Below are 23,487 nucleotides of genomic sequence, written 5' to 3'. Positions count from 1 at the left end.
GTTTTTATATATCATTTGAAAAAGCCGCGTTTTCTGAGCAAAACGTGATTTTCAAAAAAATGTTTATCGTGTTACTTCGATTTTAAAATGAAGAATAGAAAACTGCTTGAAATGTCTTAAATGACATTTCGCAAACGTACGGTATATGGGAGAATTGGCATTTAAGATATTTCGAGCAGTTTGTTATTCTTTAAAAATCAAAGGACAACGATAAACATTTTTTTTAAATCACGTTTTGTTCACAAAATTGCGCTCTTTCAAAGCGCTCTACAAAGCAGCCGAACAGAATGGTTTTAACAGGATATTTGTTAAAAAAATACTCCGGAAACATGAACGGAAAAAACACCGACAAGATGCAACCACACTTCAACCGGAAAAATGAATCCCTACCAGAATCAGCTTGCCGTTCTACCCAGTTCTAACAAACCCAATCAAAAATGTTCTAGAACAACAAGGTCTCGCAGTAGAACACAAAAGTGGCAACACACTGCGGGAAATTCTATGTGACCTGAAAGATAAGGTCCCCAGCGATGAGCAGTCTGGAAACTACCAGATTCCATGTAAAGATTGCACTGCTGTATATATTGGACAAACACACCGCAAATGCAAAACTCGTCTAAAGGAGCATAGAAAAGCAGTTGAACACAATAAATTTTGCGAATCAAGCGTAGCGGCACATACGATCAGCCAGAACCATGAAATTGATTGGAAAAGTGCAAAACTGGTAAAACCAGTGCGGAAGGTGTCGTTGTTAAATGCCTGGGAGTCGATGTATGATGAGCAGAATTTTGCTCGAAACCGGTCGACGGTACAGGTAAATTTTAATTTGTTTACTTGTTAGATTTAGTAAGAGTAATAAGTGTTGGTGTCTGGTCCTTGATATCGTTCGTCATATTAAGCTCTTACGGTAGCACGAAACAAGTTTGAAGTGCGCTCTTTCAACTGATATATAAAAATCAAAAAACCGTATAAAACTTTAGGACTCAATTTTGAACATTGACGAAGTTTTCATAACGGATGATTTTATGTGGACTTTTGCTGTAATAGCTTTTTAGTATTTATTTAAGCATTGTAAAAACTATTATGTTCGTCCCGATGATAATGATGGATTTTGTATTTAATGTAGTAGTAAAAAAAAAATTAATGAGAAGTCTACAAAGGTTTGAGAATCGCGCGCGTTACACAGATATAATTGACTACCTTTCATAAATTAATATATGACATTTTGAAAAATAAAGGTTTTTTTTATTTACATACATACAGATGTATTATGCTGATGTATGTTATGAAAATTGAGTTTTTGTGACACAATAAACTTTTAAGTAGTTCTGGACATACGTCGGATTACACGGGAAAATTATGACACTTTTGATTGTCTTTGGACGTTGAAATTCCTAGCTGTTCTAGGACTTTTTCGGGTTGGGAATTTTCTAGACTTCCCTAGGTGGGGACATCCTCATGAGTCTCATGTTAAGCTCACGGTTTACCTGTGCTTTGCTTGCTGAGTTCGGCGGGAATGGCCTTGTTGGGACTGTAGCAATTTAGCTGTGGGCTAGATTGGGTGTTGGCTTAATTCAGATGTGAATAATGTTCAATTGATTGAAAGAAGTAAAATAATTAGAACTTGGTAATCTTGGTCGTAGAACGGCTTAGAAATTTGTGTTTAAATTTTTTTTATTCAGTAATACTGCCGTTTAAGCATTGGAATATTATGGAGGATTTTATATCTGTATTGACAAAACCAGTCCGTTTTTTTTTTTTGCTTTCTGGTTTAATTGAAGTAATAACTAATTATCTAATAGATAAATCGTCTACCTCAAATCTTTGTAGGGGTAAGAGGCGGGACCATCATCATCATAATTTTGAACAGTTTAAGTAACTGCATTTTTTAGATATCTGTTAACGCGTAATGAATCAAAGTTGCAAAATTATATCGTCCGAGAAATACTTTGAATAAATAAATGAGTGGCATATTTTGAAGTGTAAATCTCGAATTATGTGCTTTATTTAATGATATCTCAAAAAAAGTAAACACCTCATATCAAATATGTATCGGAAAAAGTTGTCCTGATTTTTAACCCCGAGCAAATGGTAACCCTAGTTTTCGTATATAAATATGATTGCACTACTCCAGATGTGTTAGTAACAGTTTGCATTTTGTGAAAATGAGAAAAGTGAAAAAGGAATACACCAAGCCCAAATGCTGTAAACCCTTTCCTGATCATCGGTGCTCATCAAGCTTACGCAAATTAAACGAAAACGTTATTGCAAAATAAAAAATATTGAACAGTCAAGCTCATTTTAATACGTCTTTATCAATTTGTGATTCGTGTAGTTATTGGAATGACTCAAGCCACCATTCATCCCTTCGTTGTTTACTATTCAGAATCTGGAACACTTAAGAATATCAGCTTCATCATAATATCGGAAGTACTCCATCATGACACTGTTGCGGTTCAGGTGTTCATTGCCAAATTAATGAGTTTTTTGAAAACAACAATAGAGTTGAAAAAAGCGATATTAATGTCTGATGAAGCTGCCTCACAATATAAAAATAGAAAAAACTTTGCAAGTCTTTGCAAGTTCAAAACAAAATATAAGTCGATGCAGAGTGGCATTTTTTTGCGACTTCTCATGTTAAAGGCCCGTGAGATGCAACTGGTGGCATATTAAAACGAATGGCAGGAAATGCAAGTTTAGCTAAAGAACATGAACATCTCATTACAAGCGCAAAAGAATTGTATGATTGGTCTAATCAGAAAAGCAATAAAAATTCATCAAAAATGTCATTTAGTTGGGTATCATATGAAGAATATGAAAAAGGAGTAACAGAATGGAGCAATATTTTAAAAAAATCTATAATAATAGCTGCCACACAAAGGTATTACACTTTTGTTCCGATTTCAGAAAATAAGATACGAACGAAGCTGTTTTCAAAAGATGACGAATCATTTACTTATGATGTATATAAAATATAAGGTGAAAATAGTTCTGTAAAGTATCTATGTCATAAAAAAATATGTACCTAAGATAATAAAACTCGAGAATAAATATTTGATTCTTATATATATTTATATCACTTAGAAAATTTGACTCTTGTCTTGAGAACCGTTCGCCCAATCGTTTTGTTGTAAAAGAATGAATTGTATATTTTTGATCAAGCATTCCAATGAACGTATGGTTTTCACCGGAGAATCATGGACAAATTAAGAAAAACGTGTATTTTCCTAAATAATTATAATTTTTCGAGCTTAAATTAAAAATAACTCGAGAACCAATGCCTTTAGAATGTTTACTACCAAGAGCTTTTTGATTCAAAATGATTCTCTGCATCTTTTAAAATCATCAGAATACAAATATTTTGAAAAATGTTTGAATTAGAATTTTTATAAAAAAATAATCTACCATAAAAAAATTCTTTTTCATTTCTCCATCCTGGACTTTTTTTTTTAAAGTTGCGTATTAACGTCAAGTTTCTTAAAAAAAAATTCAGCTCTTTTTTTTTGTAAATTGAAATTTAATGTTTATTTTTAATTTTTTTGGTCAAAACAATTTTTTTTGTACAGTGTACAGTTTTTTTATGATGCATTTTTAATTCCCTATAACTCATTCTCAGACAGTTTTTCTATACAACCAACGGTTTCTGGGCTACAATGCTTCGAATAAAACCTATGCCAAAAGGCATACGCCCTTTTAGAATGTAACTCATGGGTGTAAAAAATCTCTCCACCTGTGAAAAATGCTCAGTTTGCTAAGCCAAATACGTGTGCAAAGTTTCATTCAAATCAAATATGGTCGATTAAATTTTCGCGTATTTCCAGGCGATTTGAAATGATTTTGCTCTTTAGCGATGATTTCGTTGTAGTGCAGTTCGAAAGATAGCGCAGTATCCAAAATAAATCCTAGGTCTCGAATTTGTGTCACTCTAGATAAAGGCTGACCCGACATAGTAAATCAAATAAGATTGGCTTCCTTGTCCGATAGAAGGAGATGACACTACATTTCTGAATGCTTACAGGAGGATGGGTTCTAGAACACCATAGGCTGAAAAGATCCACCAGTTGCTGGAGCTCAACGCAGTCCGCACAACTTCTCACGACTTTAAAGAGTTTAACGTCATCGGCGTACAATTTACGGCAACCTTCCGGAAGTAACAAAGAAATATCATTGATGAATATCATGAAGAGTAGCGGTCCTAGGTTGCTACCTTGCGGGACTCCAGAGATATTTGTGAACTGCGCAGAAAACTCACTTCCTATCTTCACACAGAGTGTTCGATTCATCAAGTAGGAACCAAGTCATTGCACGAGAACAGATGAAACTCCAAGTTTTTCAAGTTTAGCTAAAAGTATCCTGTGGTCTACTCGATTGAACGCCGCTTTCAGATCGGTGTATATTGCATCTATTTGAGCACCGTTACTCATGTTTCGCAAGCAAGTCAAAGAGAATTCGGCTAAATTAGTCGTTATCGAGCGTTTCGGGTAAAAAACATGTTGATCCGACGTGATGTAATGTTTGCAGCTGGCGAATAGAGCATCGTTTTACAATTATTTCCATTACCTTAGAGCATGCGCAAAGAGATGTGATGCCTCTGTAGTTTTTCACGTTACGTCTATCTCCTTTCTTATGCACGGGAAACATAATGGAGGATTTCCAACTGGAGGGAAACACGCGTTGTCGAAGAGATAAAATGAGCAGCAGGCATAGCGGATGCATAAGGACAGAGACGTTTCATTCGATTGTTTCAGAACGCATGACGGAATTCCATCAGGGCCAACAGCGAAGGATGATTTCAGTTTATCAATGGCAGCAGTAACGTGACGACTTGTTATTTCGAGCGGATTGAAATCAATAGAATCTCGAGGAAGGTCACTTAAAGCAGTATCAACCTGAGCATCGGAAGCAGTATGCTCATGAAAATTGTGCTGAAAGCTACGGGCAAACAGAGTACGCTTTTCAAGCAATGTGCTGCCGTGACAATCACCAAGAAACATATCTACTGGTAAACCATCTTCTTTACGCTTAGAATTCACGAATGACCAAAATAATCGTGGATTCCGTCCGTGGTTACCCTGCATCCTGGAGGTGTACCGTTTGAAGAGGAAGCGGTTATATTTCCTGTATAACTTACTGATTTTGTTGAATCGGTGCTTCGAAATTGGACAACCCGCTTTACAATAATGTCGCAACGCCGTGGAACGCTGTTTCTTGAGATGCCGAAAACGAGGATTCGACCAAGCGGGTTTTCTTATAGGTCTTCGCAAAAGAACAATACGGTAGATTGCTGAGTTGATAGCACAGTTGAAGTGCTCAATGGCATCATTTTTAGGTGGGGAGGATTTCAATCGATGCGAGAGACAGCAATACTTAACGACTCAAAATCAACTCTACAAAAATCAAGACATGGAACGTCACCAATGTCCTCAAATAGTACGGGTGGAGTTACATCTATAGTTATATCTAATGCAGGATGATTCATATCAAGCGGCAGTAAGGACTCACTCGCTTCAGTGAGTTCACATGAACTTGAATGATTTTGAACCACATGTCCAATCATTATGAAATTCATGGGTTAAGAGTTTTGAAGGTAGCCCGTTTATTTGATTCCAATTTTGTTCAGATCGGTTGTGTAGTTTCTGTCGTAATGAAGCTTTGTGATTTTCACACTTGGTACATAACGGACAATGTTCCAGTCTGATCACAGTGTAATTAAATAGTGTATTACGTGGTAGCTAGACTTTGCATTTGACACTATTTTTGTGAAAATCGGTCCATTCATCTCTAAGAAAAATGAGTGAGTCTTAAGAGCCTCCATAATACGTTTCTTTTACAAACACACTCATAGACACACACACTCACAGCGAAATCATGCTCGATTAAGCTGAAATTGTGCACAGATTTTTTTTTTCTGCATAGCATAGCATAAACAGCTGCACAACTGCAAGAGTAAACGATTCGGAGTAGTAAAATGAACGCGAGAATCTCTCAAAATGTGTTTATTTGCAGTTATTATACAGCGATTGAAATGTACGTGCGCTCGAGAATATAACTTGAACTCGACTGGATTTAGGATCTAGAACAACGCACACTAAAAAAAGTTTTTCTTCTCTTTAATGAATCGAGGGATAGTCTCCTGCAGTTGATGTCTTCCTCGGACCCTCCGTTTCATCGTCAAGCTCCCGAACCTCGTACCGATTGTTCGATAACATGTTACTATGGTGTGCAGTTCAATGCCTTCTTCCTCGCAATACTTATTAAACCGTGCGGATGTGAACGCAGCACCTCTATCACAAATGATTCGTCTTGGATTTCCAAAAACATAGGTAATGATTTGAAGCTTCTTCACGACTTCATCAGCGGACGTAGAATTCGTAGCAAACAACCAAACAAACTTCGAGAATGCATCAATCACCGTCAACACATAATTATACGACTTTCTCGTTGAAGGCATCGGGCCGAGATGATAGATGTGAAAGGTATCCATCGGTATGTCGCCTTTCGGAATCGGTTGCAACTCACCCTCTGGTTTATCTCTCTTCTTTTCACCGATTATGCAAGGAATGCACGCTGCGATGCATCGCTTCATTTTCTCCTCAAGTCCTGGTATATAGTAGTCTTGATCAATCCTGTCCTTTGTTTTCTTTACGCCAAAATGTCCTTTGTCATGTGCCGTACGAATTATTTCCATCTCCATCGCTTCCGGCACATACACTCGTCGTTTCCCATCGTATTCTTTATAGAGCACGCCATTGGATATGGCAAGCCTCCGACCGGCCCACCGTGCTCTATAGCTAACATAATTGCTTTCACGGAATCACGGATTCATTGTTGTTGTACAACAGCAGACAAAGCTAATACGCTCGCTCTCGATAGCGCATCAACGTGGCGCATTTTGTCTCCAGAACGGTGTTCAACTTCGTAGTCGAACTCAGCTAGAGCCACCGCCCATCGAGTAATACGGGCGTTAACCTTTTTCTTGAACATGGAATCTCTGAAGGCCATGCAGTCGGTCACTATTTTGAATTTACTGCCAAGTAAATAACAACGGAATTTCAGTACAGATTCAACCACGGCTAGTGCTTCCAGGTCATAAGAGTGATAATTTTGTTCAGCGGCACTTGTCAAACGACTATAATAGTAGCACGGGTGGAATTTGTTGTCGTCGTCTGCACGTTGCATCAATACTCCAGCCAGCGCCATCTTACTGGCGTCAGTGTGGACCTCCGTTTCAGCATCCGGTCGGAAAATTCGTAGAACTGGATAACTAGCAAGGACACTCTTAATATGGTCGAAAGAAGCTAAAGCTCTTTCATCAAAAATAAAACTGCTATTCTTTTTCAACAAGTTCGAATGTGGCCGAGCAATATCAGCGAAGGACTGAATAAACTTCCTAAAGTAGCTCGCCAACCCGTAGAAGCGCTGCAGCTGTTTGCCAGTTGTTGGCTGAGGAAACTGTTTCACTTTTTCTATTTTTCCCGGTGCCGGCTCCACTCGACCGTCGTAAATCGTATAGCCAAGAAATTCCACTCGACGTTGAAGAAACACAAACTTTTTCCAATTGAACAGTAATCCACCTTGTTCGGCCACACGCAACACTTTTATCAGCTTTTGTAGTCCTTACTCTTCAGTTTCGGATGGTATGATTACATCGTCCATCGTCCATTTTTTACCTTCAAAACCGCCTGGCCGCACACGGTTTTCACCTGTCCGCCGAATCCACGAACTTTCATATCAGATATTTCTAACTTTGCTCCATTGTTCTCAATATGAAGCCACAAGTCCTTACGTAGCAATGAGATTTCACTTCCCGTATCGACAATAGCACGTAGCTCGCAGCCGTTTATCTTCACATTGATACTAGGCTGCCGTTCCAAGCATAACTGTCACAGCATACATATGGTTTGTGTAGAACATGGGACAACTATGCTTGGAACGGCAGTAGGTTGCTGATTTGTAACTTTTTCAATCGTGTTCACTTTTGCATTTTTCTTCTTCACACTGCGCTCTTCATTCTTTTTATCACACTCTTTCGATAGATGTCCGTAACCATTACAAGAAAAACACTTCGGGCCTTCTCCTTTCTGTGGACATTCGCTGGTAACGTGTGTGGGGTCACCGCAATTAAAAACAATAACGTCGCGCATCGGTTTTCAGTTTCTGCTTTTTCTCCTCAACTTTCGTAGGATGATCTCTTTTCGTACGTTCGTCTACCTGGGATTTCTAATTACATTTTGACTTCGTTTTTTCGTATGTGAGTAGCTTATTCTTCAACTTTTTGATGGTGTTTGCATCGTACAGCGTAGAACGGTGATACTCGTCGTTGGTCACGCCGTCAACGATATATTCGCACAGGCTCGGCTCGTCGAGATCGATAGCAAGCGCAATACGTTGCATCTCGTAGATGTAGTCTTACTGGCTCGGTTGGTTTTTTCTTACGTGCCGCCAATTGCCGGTGCACATCACTGGCACGCACAAATGGAGCGAACTCGGCAATGAGCGCCTTCTTCAATTTGGTATATGAGTTCAAGTTGCGCTGGGTGAATACAAACCGCCTAGCTGTACTCGTTAGTTTTTTTCTCAACATAATCAGTTTTTGTTTATCGTCCCAATAGGCAATTTGGCATTCTTCGGCGCTGAAAGATTCTATGCTCTGCTCTGCATCACGGAAAGAATAAGGCTGGGGTTGTTTGCGGGACTTTGGTGGCTTCGGTGTCGATCCTATAGTTGTATAGAAACCAGCACAGTCATCCCCGCTACTCTGCTCTCCATTGTCAACAAAATATCGTTACCAATATCCGACAAACTGTCGATGTTGCTTCGCCGCCGTTTGGTCGTTTTCCTTCGTCGCTTACGTCGTCGTTGGCTTCTTCGTCGTCGTTCGTCTTTTCAACGTTGGCTGCCTCAGAATCGTTACTACCGTGGCCACAGCCATGTACCTCGTCGTTGGTGCTTTGGCGTACGTCGTTCGTAGCTGTGTTTATGTCATGGGCAACAATCCGTCTTGCCATCTCTGTTTTGCTTTCTTTCGTCGACAGCCTTCTTTTAATGCATTCGCCTCCCAGCCCGATTTTGGTGAATGTAGCACACAAGTCTACCACCGGATCGGCCATTTTAACTTCACACTCGTTTTCAAAAATGATTATCTAATTTCATTTCAATTCACGCGCAATTCACTGAAACTTTTTCCCGGGCGAGCCCCCATGTAAGAGTAAACGGTTCGGAGTAGTAAAATGAACGCGAATATCTCTCAAAATGTGTTTATTTGCAGTTCTTATACAGCGATTGAAATGTACGTGCGCTCGAGAATATAACTTGAACTCGACTGGATTTAGGATCTAGAACAACGCACACTAAAAAAAGTTTTTCTTCTCTTTAATGAATCGAGGGATAACCCATTCGTCCCACACAACTTCGTAGGTGGTGCCAGCAATAATACTCTGTTTACGAGAACAAATTACCCTCGTTTAAGAGCAGCAACATGAAATTTGGGATCTAATCAAATGTTGCTAAACAAAGGTCAGATGTCTCCAGATGATTGTTACCGCTCTGGCCACTTCCTTGCAACTGTTGGGGAACGGAAAAGGAATGTTAGTCCAACATTTACTTAACCCTCTAGTGCCCAGTGCCGCCTTTAGACGGTCTCCAGTTGAACCTCTAAAAAGCTTTAATAAGAACTTAAAAAATGTTTATAAAGTTTCAAAATGATTTTTTCCAAGTCCGTCTAAAAATTAATTTGGGTACTAGAGGGTTAAGAGAACCGCAGAGAACTCTACGTGCCCTCATAAACGTTACGTGAGATGGAAAATTTTAGTAGGAAAGGATGTTGCGGGTTGATAATTGATTATATTATAGGTATGAATTTCGGGAGCTATGAAGAGCTGAAGCTATTGTGATTTACCGACTGTTTAGTTTAATTTGTATTTTATCAGTTGAATTTTTGGAATTTATATAGCAATTTTACTGTTTTATGTTTTGTGGTTGTGGGTGAATGAATACGTAGAGTTTAGACTCTTAATAATCTAGTTACACGCTTATTTTTATCCACCGGTTTGACGTAACTTTCATTAGTAGCAAATCAATCTTTAGTCAGCCAACCTAAAGGGGCTTCACCTCATAGTTGAACATTGTCGAATAAGACCTACGCGAACAAAGTCCAATGTTCTCCGAAACATAAACCCGAAACTCTAAAAATATGTGCTAAGTGACGCATTCGTATGAACAAGACATCCTCTGTTTATTTAAAAGCATTTTAGTAAATAATTAGTTTATTTTTCCTATACCTTCAACCGAAAATACATACGAAACAGATCTGTATTATTATACCTCTACACGTCGATGATCAAAGCAAAAAAATACAACGCCGCCTACATGTCAAAAAACAATTGCAGTTGAGCATATAGTATGCCAACGCAAACAACTCGAACAGAAAAAAATCTGAATGAATAATATCACTTATCTCACACGAAATCCTCCTGAGGCTGCATATTCCGATAGTTCTGTTATTTGGAACACCAACACTAGTAATTTTAGTTGATTTCACCATTTATTTTCGCGCAAAACACACTTGTAATGAAGAAATTACGTGGAGATAAAAACGCGCACAAACAATCGGCCTTGTTGCCAGTATCCTCCACTTCCACCTGCACAGATATTTTTTTGCGATGAACAAAATCTACATGGTCGGTTTTTGAAACTCGATAATGTTTTCCATGCAGTCATTGCCACCCTATATATATATATATATATAAATATATATATATATATATATATATATATATATATATATATATATATATATATATATATATATAAATATATATATATATATATATATATATATATATATATATATATATATATATATATATATATATATATATATATATATATATATATATATATATATATATATATATATATATATATATATATATATATATATATATATATATATATATATATATATATATATATATATATATTTATATATATATATATATATATATATATATATATATATATATATATATATATATATATCCCAAGTGCTTGGTATGTACTGGAAAACGGGACGCCAAGCACTTTATGGGAGGCCCACGGTGCCCAGCCGGTAAGGCGGCCAACGAAACCACGGGCGTGAGGGTGACACAATTGAACCTGAACCATTGCTATGCGGCACAGCAGCTGCTATACCAAGCAGCGTCTGAGTCGCGGTCGGACATCGCAATCGTATCGGACCCCTACTGCATTCCTCCCGGAAACGGTAATTGGGTTGCAGATAAGTCCAGTACGGCGGCCATATGCACGACCAGCAAGTTCCCGGTTCAGGAGGTTGTGTCAACCTCAAATGAAGGATACGCGGTTGCCAAGGTGGACGGAGTGTTCTACTGCAGTTGTTATGCTCCGCCGCGTTGGTCTATCGAAAGGTTCACCCAGATGGTCGATTTGTTATCTATGGAGCTGACGGGACTAACACCCTTAGTAGTGGCGGGCGACTTCAACGCTTGGGCTGTTGAGTGGGGAAGCCGCCGCACGAACCGGAGGGGTCAGATCTTGTTGGAAGCTTTGGCAAAGCTCAACCTAGATCTGGCCAACGTTGGAACCAAGTGTACATTCAGCAGAAATGGTGCGGAGTCGATCATCGACGTGACGTTCTCCAGCCCAGGACTGATCGTGAACTGGAGGGTAGACGATGGCTACACCTATAGTGACCACCAGTCGGTCTGCTATAGCGTAGTCCAGAACGTGAGGCGGCAGGCGACGGGTAGAGCCAATACTCCGACCGTCCGCGGGTGGAAGACATCGCATTTCGATGCCGAGGTATTTGCAGAAGCAATGAGAAGAGAGCGCGAGGGGGGCAGTTGGCTCCGCCCGAGTGCTGACCAATTAGTTGCCACATTATCACGGGCGTGCGACGCCACCATGCCTAGGACCCGCCAACCTAGGAATGGTAAGTCACCGGTATACTGGTGGACCGACGCGATAGCGGACCTCCGTAGCGCGTGCCTCCATGCAAGACGGATGTTGCAACGTGCACGTACCGATGCACAGAGGGTAGAGCGCCGTGTAGTATTCGGATCTGCAAGATCGGCGCTTGAAAGTGCGATAAAGGCGAGCAAAAGGGCCTGCTTCGATAGGCTATGCGCGAGTGCCAATACGAATCCGTGGGGCAACGCCTACAGAGTCGTAATGTAATGGCGAAGACCAAAGGCGTGTTGGCGCCTGCAGAGCGATCACCAGCGATGCTGGAGCGCATCATCGAGGGACTCTTTCCACGACACGAGCCAAATCCTTGGCCTCCGGTTGCTGAGTCTCACGTCCGACGTTCCAGTATCTCAGACACAGACCAGGGATGGTCGGCCAACCTGCCGGGCATCCAATCCGTGAGAGACGGCAGCCGTGCAGAGGTTGTGGAGGAGGTAAGGGTTACGAATGAGGAACTCATCGTGATCGCCAACTCCCTAAAGGTGAGCAAGGCACCGGGACCGGTTGGAATCCCGAACTTGGCCATCAGGACGGCCATGAAAGTGGCCCCTGATCTATTTCGAGCAGTCATGCAGAAGTGCCTGGATGACTGCCTCTTTCCGGACAGGTGGAAGCGACAGAGATTGGTGCTGTTGCCGAAGGCTGGGAAACCGCCAGGGGACCCATCGGCATACAGACCTATCTGTCTGCTGGACACTACGGGCAAGGTGCTTGAGAGGATTATCCTCAACAGACTGGTGAAGTACACAGAGGGTGTAAACGGTCTGGCAAGTAACCAGTTCGGCTTCCGGAAAGGTAGATCCACGCTGGATGCTATTCTCTCTGTCACCAAGACGGCAGAGGTAGCACTCCAGCGTAAGAGTTGGGGCATTCGCTATTGCGCAATCGTCACGCTTGACGTGAAGAATGCATTCAATAGCGCCAGTTGGGACTCCATAGCGCTCGCGCTTAGGAGCATCCACGTACCGGTGTCGTTGTACAAGATTTTGGAAAATTATTTCCAGAATCGGGTACTAGTTTACAACACGGAGGAGGGTCAGAAGTGCGTCCCAATCACCGCAGGGGTACCGCAAGGTTCCATCCTGGGCCCGGTGTTGTGGAATGTCATGTATGACGGGGTGTTGAAACTAAAGTTCCCTGTAGGGGTTGTGATCGTCAGACGACATCACGCTAGAGGTCTACGGCGAGTCGATCGAAGAAGTCGAGTTGACGGCCGCGCACTGCATACGCAAGGTCGAAGACTGGATGCACTCTAGGAAACTGGAGTTAGCGCACCATAAAACGGAGGTTACGGTTGTGAACAACCGCAAATTAGAGCAACAGGCGGTGGTCAGAGTCGGTGACTGCACCATTACCTCAAGGCGTTCCTTGAAGCTCTTGGGGGTTATGGTTGACGATAAGCTCACATTTAAGAGTCACGTCGACTATGCCTGTAAGAGGGCTTCAACGGCCGCTGCAGGACTATCTCGAATGATGTCCAATAGCTCAGCGGTATATGGCAGCAAGCGTAAACTTCTTGCCAGCGTGGTTTCGTCCATACTTAGGTATGGTGGGCCAGCGTGGTCCAAAGCGTTAGGTACCAACAGTCATCGTCGAAAACTGGAAAGTACCTACAGGCTCATGTGCCTGAGGGTTGTGAGCGCGTACCGTACAGTGTCATACGACGCAATCTGCGTCCTGTCCGGCATGATGCCTATCAGCATAGCCATTAAGAAGGACGTAGAATGCTTCGATCAACGTGACACAAGGGGTATACGAGGCACCAGAAGGTCATTCTCGATGATCAGATGGCAGCAGGAATGGTCCAATTCCGCAAAGGGTAGATGGACGCATCGACTTATTCCGGACGTATCCGGATGGGTCGGGAGGCGCCATGGAGAAGTTAACTTCCACTTGACACAGATTCTGTCAGGTCATGGTTGCTTCAGGCAGTATCTACACAGATTCGGGCATGCGGGGTCCCCCATGTGTCCCGAGTGTGCGGATGCGGAAGAAACTGCTGAGCATGTCTTCTTCGTGTGCCCTCGTTTTGTGCATGCGCGGAGCGACATGATGGTAGTGAGCGGGCCAGACACCACTCCGGACAACCTAGTTCGGAGGATGTGTAAAGACCCAAACATTTGGAGGGCGGTTTGTACAGCCGCCTCTCAAATAGTTTTAGAATTGCAAAACAGGCGACAGGTTGACCACCGACACGCCAGTGTTAGCTAACGGCCAGTCTCCAGGTTAGTTAGCTAAGTTAGCAAAGAGATCTATAGAACCAAGAGGGTGCACAGAGCACAAAAGCCGCTCCCCGAAGCAATACCTAGCGGTGGTCCCGGGGAGTATTATGGGCTGGAGACTGGAGGGGTTTTAGTGGGTCCGGTCACTGATTCAAACCAACCCCACACTCCCTGAGGTTGGTCACCTCAGGGGTTTGGATGCAAATTTCCCCTCCACCTGAAACAAAAAAAAAAAAAAAAAAAAATATATATATATATATATATATATATATATATATATATATATATATATATATATATATATATATATATATATATATATTATATATATATATATATATATATATATATATATATATATATATATATATATATATATATATATATATATATATATATATATATATATATATATATATATATATATATATATATATATATATATATATATATATATATATATATATATATATATATATATATATATATATATATATATATATATATATATATATATATATATATATATAAATATATATAAATATATATATATATATATATATATATATATATATATATATATATATTGCCTTGTTTAAGCCAAATCAATACCGACAATTTAAAAAATGGATTAAAATTGGAACATTTTTTATGGAATCCTTAGAATAATTTACATGTCGGTAGAAATTACAGTATTTTGCGACCTTGATTCGATGAGATTTGCGAAAAAAGTATTGATCATATGGGTCATTCCATAAGAAGTGACCACGAAAAAGCTCAAACTTGGACACGACCATCACAGATTTTGCTCAAAGTTGGGAGAATTATTCATCTACTGTCACTTTGGAAAAATCCCAAATTTGGTGTCGATTGGAATACCCCCCGCTCTGTGGGACCCCCTGTTTATTGCAAAGTCACGCATTTTTTGTTCAAAATCTCTTTTTTCTTTTTCTTACAATTCATAGACGTAGACTGTCCGAAAAATACTGATAGATGATTTTTGAAGAAAATAAACCAAAAATCCAGAAAAAATATAAGTTTTGACCGGAAGTGTTGCCAGATAAATTAATTTTGTATTTGAAAACTAAATTTACATTTTTCGGCAAATGCAGCCATTTTGATTTTAAATTTGATAATTTCATCGTTATAACATTTTTACGAAAAAAGTTGTAAACTTCGTAATTTTTTATTTTACAATTTTTAGATGTAATACACCCGAAAAATAGTGATAGATGAATTTTGAAGGAAATAAACCAAGGAATCAAGAAAAAATATTATTTTTGACCGGACGTGTTGCCAGATAGATTATTTTTGTATTTTAAAACTAAATTTACATTTTTCGGCAAATGCAGCCATTTTGATTTTAAATTTGATAATTTAATCGTGTTCCTTGGAAAATTTTACATAAAAAACAACTATCACCCCGAGGTAATATGAGCCAATCTTGAGATATAGCATTTTTACGAAAATAGTTCTGAATTTCGTAATTAATTTTTCGTAAAAATGTTATATCTCAAGATTGACACATATTTCCTCGGGGTGGTAAGTGCTTCTTACGTAAGATTTTCCGAGAAATACGATGAAACCATCAAATTTAAAATAAAATTGGCTGCACTGGCCGAAAAATGCAAATTAATTTTAAAATACAAAAACAATCTATCTGGCAACACTTCTGGTCAAAAACAATATTTTTTCTGGATTCCTTGGTTTATTTTCTTCAAAATTCACCTGTCACTATTTTTCGGGTGTCTTACGTCTATAAATTGTAAAAAAAATAGTTACGAAGTTAACAACTTTTTTCGTAAAAATGTTATATCTTGAGATTGGCTCATATTACCTCGGGATGATAGTTGTTTCTTATGTGAAATTTTCCAAGGAACACGATGAAATTATTAAATTTAAAATCAAAATGGCTGCATTTGCCGAAAAATGTAAATTTAGTTTTCAAATACAAAAATAATTTATCTGGCAACACTTCCGGTCAAAACTTATATTTTTTCTGGATTTTTGGTTTATTTTCTTCAAAAATCATCTATCAGTATTTTTCGGACATCTTACGTCAATGAATTGTAAGAAAAAGAAAAAAGGGATTTTGAACAAAAAATGCGTGACTTTGCAATAAACAGGGGGGTCCCACAGAGCGGGGGATATTCCAATCGCCACCAAATTTGGGATTTTTCCAAAGTGACAGTAGATGAATAATCCCCCCAACTTTGAGCAAAATCTGTGATGGTCGTGTCCAAGTGGTATGTACACTTCGTATGGAATGACCCATATACAAAACATGTACTGCCGTTCCAAGCATAGTTGTCCCAGCGTGCATAAGGTTTGTGTAGAACATGGGACAACTATGCTTGGAACGGCAGTATAGTTCTTATCGATTTACCTCAGTATAGCTATCGTAGTTGGGATCGTTGACACAAATGCGAGCCAGCCTCGTAATAAAGCCAGCCTCATCTGCCAAATGAGATTTTTTCTGTACCACCATGAAGTAAGCATATTCTGAACTGTTGAAACCATACACGTAATTTACTATGAAATGATCGCGGTACTTCACGTCAATATTTATGTTGGACTGTTGAATAGAGAATTCGGCATAACTGAGATCGTCTAACTTCCGCGAAGCAATAGCGGGAACATCATGTCGATAATCACCAACATTAGTAAACGTTGTTCCAACATACAGTATATCCTCTTTTTTCCACGATTGATATTTACTTGGTCCAATAAATGCATATGTTGACGAAAATTCATCGTTTGCTGCTAAGGCCACTTCCATATATTTAACGGAATTTGGAAACTGTCCACTGAGATAATAGATGTTACAAGCTCCCTGGTGAACACTTCCACATGCTATAAGAGTATCACCCACGTTATTGTATAATAATAGCTTATTGTGATTGTTCGTTTCAGATGTCTCATTTTCATCTGCGCTGCATCCCCCGGCATGACACTGAGGAGAATCAAGTTTAGGACCTGTGATAGCTTCATAAATCAATTTTAAATTTAAATCCAGTTGATATATCCTGTTGGTGGCTCCTGCGTATAATATATTTCTGCGTGTATCATACGCCAAATGACTAAAACATGAATTTGTCTGTGGGGAAAACTGTGCAATTATGTTCAGCGATTGATATATAGTTTGTTGTGCAGAATTATCATCATTTTTCGCACATTTTACAAACAATAGATCCTTGAAAAGAAGCAGATATAACAAAAGAGGGACGGACATAATTGCTTCTGTGAGTTTCATGCGATACCTAAAATAGGAAGTAATGTAAAAAAGAGATTAATATAACATCTTTTTTTTGTTGTAAATATATTAGAAATGTAAATACATAGTGTGGACTATAACAACTGCTAATGATTATTATACATACAGATATGCAATCAGTATATTGTTCAAGAATATATTTTTATGTTTTGAGTAGCATTGGTATATATATTTCGAATGGCGTTTTGCTTCCAAATCTGTGGTGCTCTAGAGTAACCATGATTAAGAGAGGGTTAAACACAGACTAACAGACGTAACATTAAAACCTAAATCCATCGCAAACAAAAAAAAAGCGATCATTTCATATTTCCTATCGGACTAGCTGATACCCGGCCCGCGTTGCTGCGCCTGTTAGTTTATGACGACAATAATGTATCTATCTTTTTTTCTATGGACCTCGCTGAGACCGGTAGTTTATTTGATTTTTTGTGTCTTTGTCCGAGCATTTTTGCTGTTTGTACAGTTCATCCACAATTATGGGTCAGCCAGAGTTATTAGTCACTTTTCACTTCAACTTTTAATCGACGCCTCAATATCGTTTATTAGTAGAAATAATTGTTTTTTTTCTGTAGATATACCTGTTTCATACAACTTGAAAAGTCATGCACATGCTTGAACATGCGAGAAAACATGTTTCGAGCTATTTTTTTCGAGCTGTGCTTCCACCTGTCAAAGTATCGCTGAAATTGTTTACATCATGAAGTGCGCGTCGATCATTCATAAGCCTTCTCAGTTGTTTTAAACCTGATTTATACCGATAAAATGGCTACAGCTCCACGAAAAAGGTATAATCTACACTTTATAAGTTAAAATAATACATTTTTCTCCAATTTGAGGAAATATGCGAAACAATAAAAGTGACTCATGATTGTGCCAAGCACAAATTAATTTTCATGTGGTTGTGATTAGAAATGTTAATCGGTAATACGTATTGTTCCAGTGAAAACAAGCGGAAATCGTCCCCCGGAAACAATATTTTCAAGAAGATTTAGAGCGAGCTATCGAAGTCGCACAAAAGACCAGAAAAGTACGAAAAGCAGCGAAGATATATCAAGTTCCATTTTCGACTGTCCAAAGGTACATGCGAACTCCTCCAAAGAAGCAGAAACCTGGTCCGGATACAGTTTTAACGGCGCAAGAAGAATCGCGGATAAAAGAATGGATTCTGTACATATCGAGGACAGGTTTTCCGTTAAGTGCTACAGACATTCTTCATGCAGTAATCGATTATGCTAATAAAATCCGAAAGACACGAAACATTCCTAAATCTTTTCCAAGTGAGTTTTTACTTTTTTTTCTGCAATTAGACTAAAAGTTTATTGTTTTTATTTTTTTCAATCTAAAAACCATTAGGAAGAACTTGGACGCAACGTTTCTTGAATAGACATCCGGAGTTCAAGAAGAAGCGCACTACCAGACTCTCTAAAGCAGGTGCTTTTCTTACGGAGGAACAAATTCGTCACTGGTTTCTGGAAATTGAAAATACTCTTCTCGAAGAGGGCATCGACTTGTCCATTTTTGAAAACCCAAGAAAGATTTTTAATTTTGACGAATCTGGGTTTAAGCTTGTTCCAAAAGAATTTTTAGCAATTTGCGGACAGGATGCCGAGAACACTTATTTTGTTCATAACAACTGTGATAAGGACAGCTATACCGTACTTTTTGGAAGTAATGCTGCCGGAGAGCTCACACCACCGATGGTTTTGTATCCCGGGAAAAGAATGACGCGCGATATTGTGAACAGTACTCCGGAAGGCTGGTCTGTTGGTATTTCTGATGAAGGCTGGCAGACTTCGAAGACATTCTACGAGTACATAACAAATGATTTCCATAAATGGCTGGTAGAAGAAGAAATGCAATTCCCTATCGTCGTGTTTGTAGACGGACACAAAAGTCCCAAACTCGACGCGAATTCTGCAGCCACTAGACAGAAAGTTCTTTGGGCCTTTCAAACAAATTTGGAACAAAGCTCTGTGACAGCACCTTTCGGCGAATCCTAGCGCAAAAGTTACGAAACTGAACTTTTGCTCGCTTTTAAAGACAGCACTAGATAATTTTACGAACCCGGCAGAATGTTTAAAAAAGGCATTTGAAATGTGTGGCTTTTGTCCCTGAAATGTGGATGTGGCGCTTTTTAACTACTGGAAGATAATTAAAGACAAGTCAGAAGGTTTGATGTTCACTGAACCTCTTGAGCAGTTTCAATATGTTCCCTTCGAATTAGCATTCGAAGAGGATGGTACGTGTACTTGTACTCCTCTTGTGCAGGAAAGTACTACTCTTGGTAAGTTTAAACAATTGAATGTTGAAGTTATCATTGCTAAATCTTTACATAACTATTTCTAGATAAAAATTGTGAACAAACAACGAACGAACAATCCTATTAGGACAACAAAGACGTTGTAGTCCCTCCTGTCACTACATCGGAGAATGCAATACAAGCAGACCCATTTGATGGTATTTTTATCTGGCCGAAAGTCAATGACAAAAGTAACATATCAAAATCAAAGCGACAAGACCACGAACCATCGGTTGCAACCAGAAGCAGATGGCGGCAATGGTGCGATAAAAAGGACCATGAGAAAAAACAAAAAGAGGAAGAAAAACAAGCCAAGTTCGAAGAACGAAAACTGATCCGAATCCAGAGAGAAAAGGAAAATGAGGATATTAAGAAGAAGAGGGAAGAAAACAAATTGCAGAAACAAAAACTGAAGCAGGACAAGGAGAATGATCCTACTACAAAGAAGAATAAGAAAACCTAAAGTAATATGTGTGCCCGTCGTTGTTTATGTTAATTAGTATATATTTTCCTACTACTTTGTTCTTGCAATAATGTTATTTGGCGAAGGGTATGCCAGTTACTTTTTTATATTTTTGATAACCATGTCAATAGTCATACTGATCTTCTACCATCATATCAGATCAATAGATCTCAGAATAAAATCCAGAAATAAAGACGTTTATTTTCTAGTGAAATACAAGAATGTCTAAAAGCTTCTTCGTCTTGTATTGTTTTATTCACCATGGAAAAATTCACTACTCAAAAACATCAGTTTCTGTTACATTTAAATCTTATTTTATTGATCAAAATAATGTTGGTTTTCCGACAGCATAAATGCCTAATTTAGCAACAAACAAGTCAGGTGACAGCGAGAGTGTCGTCGAAAAGCAAGTGAAATAAATACTATTAATAATAAAGTGTTATTTTTCATCATTTATTTTTTTTTCGTCTCGGTGTTATTTATTTTTTGCCACCCCCTTTGCTAACTTTGATAACCTTGGACATAAAATAATTCGAAATTTGTATCAGCCTTATTAACATTATCATGCAGTAAAAACGCGTAAATTTACAATTGTTTACATGCCCATAAAAAGAACGTTGAAAACCTAACCATTATGTGTTTTTATTTGTAATAGAATTAGTTGTATATTTCTCTGGAATTCTGGCAGATTTGTTTGGCCAGGGATAGATTTAGCATTGTCTTAATCTTTAATCAAGCAACACGTGACAAAGGACTAAGGTGTCAAAATGTAAACAAATAGAAAGTATTTTTTCGATTCAAGATAATTAAGGAAGTGTTTTTGTTTTATGAATAAAAAGGGTATCCATTCACTTTGATAACACCTACACCTGTTTATGTTGGGTGGTAAACAACTATTTCTATCATTATAAAATAAACTTTAAAAGGCCTAGTAATAAAAATGTTGGGGACTATATTTCAGAATCAGCTAAATCAATAGTATCCGTAAGAGTCATTTAGTTTCATTTGAATGAGGTATTTATTATTTCGTTATAGTGTTTGCGAAGCCACGACCGCAAAATTGACGTAGAACTACATAAGGTTGTTTGTTACATGGCTTGCATTATTGCATGTCAATAACTTTCACAAATCATTTTTGGCTGTTATCCTGAAATCGGAAATCACCATCTTAGATTTGGCATCTAGAGTCGATTTCCGACCTCTGGATATCATTTTGGTTTCAAAAAACAACCAATAAATAGCACTAAAGTATTCGATCATTTCCGGAAACCGAATATCGTCATTTGGGTTGAACATCATTTGCCAGTTTCATTTCCACTTTAACAGAATGCATCCCAGTATAGTATACAAAGACGTAGTCCCACGTCAAAAAAAGCGCCTGGATTTGATTTCCGGTCGCTAGGTATTATAGCGATTCCGGAATGATCATTTTTGGCTGTTCCCAGCAATTTAACGTTGCAATTTGAGATTTTAAGTTGCCACTTCAGATTGAAAATTGTTGTCAGGGGTCGATTTCTGGCATATATGCATCATTCCGATAACGGAAAACCCCATTTTTGGTGAATTTCTGGAAACCTGCATTCCACATCTTAGATATCAAAAGAGCGTCATTAGTCGATCTGGTCTCTTGGCATAATTTCTATCCCAGAAATCATATTCAACGTTTTAGGACGGTTTTCTTTGTTATATTTGCAACTCAAAAAAGTCTTTTTTACGCGGGCTTATACAAATTTGGAACGCATCCCCCGCGTAAAAAAGACCTTAGTGTATTCTGAACATTTTTACATATTTGAGAAATACATAATTCTGCCGAACATACCTTAAGCATATTTTAACTTTTTCATGGGTTTTATGATGTTTTTGATAAGAAATGCACATTTTTGAAACATTTCTAGCAATTCGAGTTCTAATAAAATTTTGTCTTTTAATATTTCAAACAAATTCTCCAGGGATCAAACTTTAAGTAAATTTTTTTATCAGCTCCTCCGTTCCCATCAATGTTAAACCACGCTATATCATGTTTTTTCAGCAACATTGATTTTTTTGGACGGGGTTTTCAAACTTCCGCTAAGTGTGGATTATTTTATGGACACTCCCCAAATGATCAATGGTAACCAGAGACGTTGCAAGATAACCAATATATTGTTTATAGAAGTTTCCATACCAATTTCGGAGTTATTTGTAACATAATAAAAATGTGTACCTTATATCGAGGTAAAATCCTACAGAATCAAAAATAGGAGATGAAGTATACCTGAAACTCGAAGGTAAAAAGAAACTGGATATAGTACAAGAGAGACCATATTTACTATTTTGTTTGCTTCGCTTACTCTGGAACTTTTAACTTTCTCTATTTTTGTATAGACTTGATTGTACATGACTTGCATCTTGTATCTGAGTTCATTGATGTTTGAATCATGATTATATATGGGGTCTATTTGTTTTACATTTAGCTGCTCGAAAAGATTGATCGACTTTCCAAATACTAATTCAAAGGGGGCGTAGCTATGGTTCGTATTTGGTGTATAATTGTAATTAAAGCAATAATAAGGTAGCCACTCATTCCAGTTACTCTTTAGCTCATTGACAAAGAAACGCAGATACTCGTTCAAGCATCTATGATTTCTTTCCAATGCTCCCAAAGTTTGTGGGTGATAAGTCGTTGCAGTTGTATGATTGATTTTTAAAAGTTTGCATACCGAGTCGAAGACACCTTTGTACTCGGTTCCTTGGTCTGTTCTTATGGCTTTCATTGGTCCGTAGATTAAAATACAGGTTTCTACTATTGCTCTTGCTATTGTTTCTGCAGATTTACCTGGTATCGGAGTTATAATAATGTATTTGCTCAGATCGCATTGTATCGTTATTGCGTATCTGTTTCCTTGGTTGCTAAGAGTGAAAGGACCGACTGTGTCTATTGCTAATACGTCAAACACCTTAATGGGTGTTGATGTTTTGACCATTTTTTCTTGACCTGCGGAGAAGTGTTTTTTCTTTTACAGGTTTCGCAATTTTTAACGAACTTAGTTACAACGTATTTCATGTTTGGACAACTGTAAATGTTTTTGAGTTTCCTGTATAACCTATTAATTCCTACGTGACCTCCGATTGGTGTTTCATGGTAGTGTTGCATAATGGATTGTATTTCGTTTGTATTTGTTACTTTTTTCGGCGGGTTATATAAAATATTTAATTTTTTCAGCACTTGATTTTCTAAAGTTTTAAAATCATTAATGTTTGTACG

At 38.4% G+C, this 23,487-nt stretch overlaps 2 protein-coding genes across 6 annotated transcripts in view; one reads left to right on the top strand and one right to left on the bottom strand.

Moving 5' to 3' along the window:
* Positions 1-17,464, bottom strand: part of LOC129725764 (plexin-B) — a 269,692-nt gene extending 252,228 nt beyond the window's left edge. For all 5 annotated transcript variants that reach the window (XM_055681937.1, XM_055681940.1, XM_055681939.1 and 2 more), the window contains exon 1: positions 16,594-17,464. In XM_055681937.1, the coding sequence (XP_055537912.1) occupies positions 16,594-17,460 (867 nt within the window). In that variant the 5' untranslated portion in view covers positions 17,461-17,464. The remainder of the gene's footprint in view (positions 1-16,593) is intronic.
* LOC129725765 (uncharacterized) overlaps positions 1-19,544 on the top strand; it is an 81,827-nt gene extending 62,283 nt beyond the window's left edge. The window contains exons 3-4 of the mRNA XM_055681941.1: positions 18,422-18,758; positions 18,835-19,544. Of these exons, the coding sequence (XP_055537916.1) occupies positions 18,563-18,758; positions 18,835-19,481 (843 nt within the window). The 5' untranslated portion in view covers positions 18,422-18,562 and the 3' untranslated portion in view covers positions 19,482-19,544. The remainder of the gene's footprint in view (positions 1-18,421; positions 18,759-18,834) is intronic.
* The last annotated feature ends 3,943 nt before the right edge of the window (positions 19,545-23,487 follow it).

Source organism: Wyeomyia smithii, chromosome 2 (genome assembly GCF_029784165.1).
Source record: "Wyeomyia smithii strain HCP4-BCI-WySm-NY-G18 chromosome 2, ASM2978416v1, whole genome shotgun sequence".
NCBI lineage: Eukaryota > Metazoa > Arthropoda > Insecta > Diptera > Culicidae > Wyeomyia > Wyeomyia smithii.
This window is presented reverse-complemented; position numbering and strand designations above follow the sequence as displayed.